The sequence below is a fragment of the Tupaia chinensis genome, unplaced genomic scaffold (assembly GCF_000334495.1).
Source record: "Tupaia chinensis unplaced genomic scaffold, TupChi_1.0 Scaffold000180_1, whole genome shotgun sequence".
Classification (NCBI taxonomy): Eukaryota; Metazoa; Chordata; class Mammalia; order Scandentia; family Tupaiidae; genus Tupaia; species Tupaia belangeri.
The window spans coordinates 899,268-906,747 of record NW_006159655.1 but is presented as its reverse complement, the minus strand read 5'-3'; the positions used below and the strand labels follow the sequence as shown (position 1 = coordinate 906,747).

The 7,480-nt window shown below is 43.2% G+C and overlaps 1 protein-coding gene across 3 annotated transcripts in view; it reads left to right on the top strand.

The window, feature by feature from the left end:
- The window catches only part of METTL4 (methyltransferase 4, N6-adenosine), a 56,668-nt gene that overhangs the window by 22,731 nt on the left and 26,457 nt on the right, over positions 1-7,480 (top strand). For all 3 annotated transcript variants that reach the window (XM_006146482.3, XM_014587056.2, XM_027771048.1), the window contains exon 4: positions 6,944-7,310. In XM_006146482.3, coding sequence (XP_006146544.1) covers positions 6,944-7,310 — 367 coding nt within the window. The remainder of the gene's footprint in view (positions 1-6,943; positions 7,311-7,480) is intronic.

The following is a 7,480-nucleotide window of genomic DNA, read 5'->3' as shown; positions in this document are numbered from 1 at the left end:
GGTTACCTCATCTGCCTCTTTAATCAATTCAACAGTGGCAATGGAGCTCTTAGGTTAGGGGTCCATCCAGATGCCACTGGGTCTAGTCTTTTAGACAGATAGGCAATAGATCTCTACCAAGGCCCAATGGACTGAGTCAGAACTCCTAGTGCTGTCTGACTTTTTTCACATACAAATAGATTGAGTTCTTAGGTGACATCTGGGAGTCCTAAAGCCAGAGCTTTCCTGAGGCTTGACTTAAGATCCTAGAAAACTTGTTCTTGGAGGGGGTCCCCATTCAAAAAGGGCTCCCTCTGGGCCTTTTAATAGCTCATACAGTGGCTCAGCCTTTTCAGCAAAACCTGGGATCCAAATATAACAGAATCCCATGGCTCCCAAGAATTTGTGTAGTTGCTTCTGGGTTGTGGGCTGAATCCATCTACATACCACTTGCTTTCATTAGTGCCCAAGACCACAATGTCCTTTTGTCAGAATGAATCCCAAAAATTGCACCTGGGTGCAGCAGATTTGGGCTTTTTTCCCTTGACTTTGTACCCTACCTGGGACAAGCTGAAGCAGCTCCCAAGTTCCATTCCAGCAATTTTCTTGGGTTGCTCCAGTGAGCAGAAGGTCATTGACATATTGGAGGATAGTGCATTCAGTCTCTTGGCTTGGAAAACATTTCCAGTCAGCAGCAAGCACTTCTCCAAAGTCAGAGACTTCTTGAAGTCCTGAAGGATTCTGCACCAAGTGAGCTGTGTTTTCTTTTGGTTGTCTGGATTCTCATTCAAAACCAAATAGTTTGTTGATGGCTGCTAGCCACAGACAAAAGAAAGCATCCTCGAGATCCAGACAAGTGAACTATTCAGTCTCTGCATGGAGAGCACTCAGTAAAGTATATGGGTTGGGAATGGTGAGATGTAAGGTCGTTGTGTAAGCGGTCACATCCTCGAGATCCAGACAAGTGAACTATTCAGCCTCTGCACGGAGAGCGCTCAGCAAAGTATATGGGTTGGGTATGGTGAGATGTAAGGTCATTGTGTAAGCGTTCATAGCTTGCAAGCCCTGAACTGGCCAATAGTCTCTTGAGGTTCCCTTTTCACAAGGAGGAAGGGAGTGTTCCAGGGAGACTGGCACTCGACCAGGATCCTGGCTTCTCTGAGCCAATTGATGTGTTTCTTTATGGCTAGCCTAGCATCTTGGCATATTGAGTATTGGCAGAGGTGCGCAGGCTGTGCCTGAGGTGTCAGTTCGACCATTATAGGTGGGTGGTTGGTTGCCATTCCTAGTGGGCACCCTCAGCCCAGACTGTAGGGAAGCCTTTAACAAGTGAAGAAAGTGCCTCATCATCTCCAAGGGGTGTCTGAGGAGTGAACAATTGCCATTTTTCCTCCCAGGGCATTGCCACAGCTAGGATTTTGGCTGGACTGACAGTTAAAGCAACTGAGCCAGATGAGTCAAAGCTGATTTGTACTCTAAATTTAGTTAGTAGGTCCCTTCCCAGCAATGGAACTGGACAGTCAGGCAGGTACAAGAACTCATGAGTAACCAAGTGTCTTCCTAACTGGGAACTTCTTGCCTGTAAGAAGGACTGAGTTCTGGTGTTTCCAGTGGCTCCCATGATAGTAACTTTTTGGCCAGATGGGGGAGCTAGGGGCTGAGTTACTATGGAGTGTTCAGTGCCTGTGTCTACCATAAATGTCATTGGTCGGCCCCCTTCTTTGATAATGACCAGAGGCTCTCGGGGCCCAGGATCATGGAGCCTTATTGGTCCTGTTCTGATCCCATCTTGGCCAGAAAGTCACTCGGGGACTCTGGGTGTAAAGTCTCAGAGGCTCTCAGTGGGCTCCAGGTTGTTCTTCCCTGGTTTGCCTTCTGCTTGGGGCATTCATTCTTCCAGTGCTGATCCTCCTTGCAGTAAGCATATTGGGTTGGTCTATGCCTGGAGTGGCTGACTTTCAACCCTCCTCTTGGACTGGATAGGTCATCCAGTTGCCTGAGGGCAGTGGCCAGTAGGGCTGCCTTCTGCTTCATCCACTGGTCTGCTTCCTTTTTCTCCTCCTGACTTCAGTTCAGGAATACTTGATTAGCAATCTCTATGAGTTGGATGGCATTCATCCCAGCAAAACATTCCTACTTTTGGAGTTTCCTGTGGATGCCAGGGGCTGACTGGGCTACATGTGCAGCATTAATCATCCGCTGGCTTTCAGAGCTCTCCAGGTCAAACGGAGTATATATCCGGTACACTTTGCATCATACCGGACATTGTAAAACTGCCCTGGCAGTTCATCTGCCTTTTGAATTATTTCTGTTGTTTTGGCCATGTTTATAGGTTTCTTTTCACTGGCTTTTGTCCTCTGCAGGGGCACCTCTCGATATTTGCTGAGATGGATGCAGTCATCCTCCATGTGGAAATCCCAGCCAGGCTTTTCACTCGGAAAGGCAATTCTGGCCTAAGCCTCGGAATCTACCACATTGTTGGCAGCATGCACTCACAGCCAGGTCTTTGCTCCTCTGTATTAAGAAAGATGAGGAGCAGTTGCTGGCAGTCATCCCAAGATTATGGCCCAAGCCACAAGTTTTTTTTTTTGACCAGAAGTGGGTGCCTGCAGCATAATGCTGGTGGCCAGAATAGTACATTGATTCTTTCCTCTAATGCAAATCTATGCCCAAGGTGGAAGGGCTTGGGCAATTTGTAGCCAGGACTCAGCATAGGGGAACTGGTCAGGATGGCCTGGTGTTCTAGTAACTACACTGTACATGGCCCATAGGGTAGGTAGGCATAGAGTTCCCTCTGGTGGCCATCCCACCTTAAAAATAGGCCATTCAATTTCACAGAGAGCGCACAACCTCTCTGGTTTTAATTTAACTCCGTAATCACCAGAGAAGCCCTTTTTAAAATTAGTCAGCATACAGTCCAGCACAGTAGGCTTGGAAGATTTGAATTGAGGTTTTCCCATTGTATCCCAGATTTCTCTTATTCAGTTATTAAATGCCTGCACTTCCCAAAAGGCACAGGAGATCACTGGTTGGAGGAAGTGCTTGATTAAGAGGCTCTGGAGGTTACAGTGGCTCCTGAGGGCGGGTCTTAGCCCATTGGTTCGGAAGCTATGTCATATTCTCCCAGGGGTCTGCTTAATGGGCTAGGCAGCATAGGCAATAAGTTTTAGTTTTTTTAGGGGGGCCTTGACCAAGGGCTGCAATCAGAAGGATCACAGTGGTTTCTCTCTGGGGTCCCTCTTCTTGGTCTTCCAACGGTTGATACACTGGTGCTAAAGTGGAGAGTTATTACTGTGGTGGATGGCAGATGGAATGAAGGACGAAAAGGGAACAGAAGTCTGTCAAACTAATCAATGAGGGAAGGTGGTCTAGGTAGAGATTGATACCTGCCCTCTCTTTTCCCTGACAGAGTGGACAGGTTTTGCTCTTTGGGAAAAACCTTAGTAGGTGAGTCAGGATGGTCTATGGGAGGACATCTCTTGTCATAGTCGAGAGGAACTCATATCCCAGCTTCTGGAGACAAAACTTGTGACCTGATGTCTACTCTGGCTATTCACCTCTACAGGGGAAGCCCTCCCAATGGCCCCTGTGTCCCCCCTCCCATGAACAATGCCATTAAACAGACAAAGGATAGGTGTTCTCCACCCCACTGAAGGGGAGACCAATCAGGTGTCTGTCTGGCCATGCCCCTAATGGGCTTTGTATATTTCCTTGGCAATAAGAAATTGGATATAGAACCTGCACTGGATTACACATGTAGAGAGGGAAGGGCATCTCTCAGCATGTAATTTTGTCATTTAGCCTTTCTAGAAACACCATGGAACCACAGGTACAGACCCAATCATGTCCCGTAGTGCAATGCACTGTGGGGCCACAAACACATTTCGCTCATCACCTTCACATTCACTCAGAGGTTATACATTCCCTCCTCACACCAACTGATTACCAGATGACTGCCGGTCCTGCAACTGAAGGAGAGTCTACGGGTCTCCTCATCCTCTCAAATTGAGTGGGTCAGACTGATAGGACTCTACAGATCCCTGAGGGCTTACCAGATTACCAGAGTTGACCACAGATGATGCATCAAGGTCTGGAACAGGAGTTGGTCCTTCTCTCCAATTGGAGTCTGATGGTACAGGAATGCTCGATCTCAGGGGAGGCATCTCAGCTGAGGGATCCTGTCAAACGAGTTGAGGGCATGCCTATTTCTTCACATTACAGTACCCATCCTGGAGGAGTGCGCTCTGGGATCAGTGTCTCAAAGGGCCAGTCTGATGTCACTTCCTGCCCAATGCACCAAATGTGGAAAAACAGATGCAGAAGGTTGAAAACACAGCACTCTGGAGAGAAAAGGAGAACTCTTTATCTCTTTATTATGATAGCAGGCACAGAGGAAACTCAAACCCCCCCCCACCACCACCACCATGGTGGTTAAGCACAGTGTTTTATCGGGGAGTTGGGAAAAAGGGGAGTTTCAGTAGATTAACGGTATCCTATCAGGAAGAAGCAGCCCAGGATTTTCTCTAAAGAAGAAAGGGTTAAACGAGGTATCTGGCTTCTCAAGATTTCAGGTTGGTTTTATCACTTCAAAGGGGGAGAGAGAGTGAATTTGCAGAGGCCTAGAAAATGTCAGCAATTTCGAACCTTGGACTATTGAGTTTCAGGCCCCTCCACATCAGGGGGACCACTATTTTCCAATGTATGACTTCCGGAGGAAGTTTTTTTGTTTTTGGTTTTTGTTTTTTTTTTAATGAGAGAGGGAAATAGGTATTTTAGACAGTGTCTCCATGCTGTGATTGATCTTTCCCCAGCTTCCCAGTTAGGTAGGACACAGGTATATGCCACTGTACCCAGTCTGCTTTTGGTTGGTCTGTGAACTGAACCTAGGAACTCCATGAGACCCCCCACCTTGTACAGTGGCACCCAAGTACCTATGCCACTGTGGCTAGGCCTGAAAACGTTCTTTAAAAAGAACACATCTTGAACATTTTTAAAAATACAGTCATGTTCCTTAATGACAATGAAATATTCTGGGGAATGTGTCATTAGGCAATTTTGTCATTGTTTGAACATTATAGAATGTACTTATGTAAACATAAATAGTATAGCCTGCTGCACACTGAGGCTTTATTGCATAGTCTGTTGCTTAGGGGCCATGATGAACAAAACCATATAAAACTAAAGCAAGCTCAAGAGAAAATAATGCAATCTAGAGACAGGGAAACATAAGACTTTAGAGGTTGCTGCAAGCATAACATGTAACACTGTTATACAGTAAGTAAGTTGTTGTTGTTTTTTACTAAGTAGAGGAGTATAGTGTAATGATTAAAATTATAGTATTTTAGGGCCCAGTAGGTGGAATCATGGTTAAGGCACTGAGATTCTACATGGCCGACTACAGTTTGAGCCCTGGACCAGGCAGCTTAAAAATCACACTTGTTGCATATATGAGTGTGCCCAAAATTCTGAGCAGAGAATTGGAGGGATTGTGATGTGACTGTCCTCCCCACCCCAGGAGGGTGATTTCTCACTTTCTCCCTTTGGCAAGTACATGCACCATATAACATAGTTCTTTATTATCATTATAAAATATTATGTACTGTACATAATAGCTTGTGTTGTACTTTTATATAAAGTTTAAAACAATTTTTTTACACCTAATTACCACAAACATGTGACTAATGCATTATGCAAAGATTTTATGATGGCTATGATGTCACTAGGTAATAGGACTTTTTCTGGCCCATTATCATCTTATGAGACCACTATGAAGTATTTGGTTTGCTATGGACCAAAGTCTCGTTATACAGAGAACGAATGTAATTTTATTAAATAGATCCTTGATACTTCATCTTGTCTATAAGCAGAACTTGACTTTTTAATTTTTTTCATAATTATTGTAGCTGTACTTTGCTAAATTTTGTTTACATATCCATTTGCTGAGCTGCTTTTTAATAATTCAAGCTACATTTTATAGAATGAAAATTTGTTTATTTTAAAGTTAGATCACTAGAAAAGCCTAAGGTTAAATGTTGTGACTCAAAATTAATTGTCTTCATAGATTAGCATTTCATTTTGTTTTAGAAACATTCTGATTATCAAATTAACCTTTTAGATTTTTTTTTCTTTCTTTCTTTCTTTTTTTTTTTTTTTAGGAGAACTTTTTGCTATAGGGCGTGTGCACTCGCCAGACAGACAGTGAGACAGAAAGCGAGAAATCACCCCCTAGGGGGGATGGCCATGCCACAATCCCTTCTCCTCCATTTTCCTCTTGGGATCTTGGGCACACACACACACACATGCGCCCGGCATGAGTTTAAGCCACCAGGTCTGGGACTTGAACCACGATCGACTACATGGGAGCCCAGCGACATAGCCATTACGCTAACTGCTGGTCCCAATCTTATAGATTTTTAAGAGTATATTTTCTGTACATATTTAGTTTGGTTATTTGTCAGTGAATGTGTGAGATTTGTTTCATTTTACAATTAGGAAACAGCAGTTCAAAGATATACTTGCATATTCTGTTTTATCCTTGAAATATACAATTATTTTAACATAAGCATTAAGAATATTGATTTTGGGCTGGCTCCGTGGTACAGTGGTAATGTGCTACTCAAGAGAAGCCAGTTCCCACATAGGTACTGTGGTTCAAATCCCCAATCCAGTCAGACTGAAACATTCTGGGCATACATACACAAGTGTCCCATAGCTGCTGGACTTGAGGACTGGAGGAAGGGGATCTCCTCTCTCTTTCTCTCTCTCTTTTTCCCCTCTGTGTGTGTGTGTGTGTGTGTGTGTGTGTGTACATGCTCTATTACGAATGAAGATACTATATCATGAATAAAGAAAAAAGGTTGATTTTAATTATAAACTCAAATGTTAAAAGCACAGTAAGAATTTTATTATTTAGAAAATTGTTTTAATGTATCATTTTAATGTACTTTAAAAATTTCTCTTATAGATCAGAGAGCTGATTTTGGATGGATCTATACAGTTAATCCAAGAAGGTCTCAAAAGTGGTTTTCTTTACCCATGCTTTGAAAAACAGGACCAAAAAAAGCCCATTGCGTCACCTCTTGATTCCTGCAGTTTGTCAGAATTATGTGAAATGGCAAAGCATTTGCTATCTCAGAATGAAATTGGACTTCAGACATTAAAATTGATGGAAGGTGATATATCTTTTACAGAGCAGGATTTATTTTCTCGCATTGTTGAAAACAACTCTGGATTTACAAAAATGATTACTTTAATGGGACAGAAGTACCTGCTGCCACCAAAAAGCACTTTTCTCTTATCTGACATTTCTTGTATGCAACCACTTCTGAACTGTAAGTAATTATGTTTATTATTAGAAAAATACTTCTGCAACCTCAAAAATTAAACGCTAGTCTGACAGTGTTGACTTTTGCTTTTTTTTTTTTTTTAAGTTCTGGAGCTAGCATTTCTTTTTTTTTTTTTTTTTTTTTTTGGGGGTTTTTTTTTATGGGGGGGGTGCCCC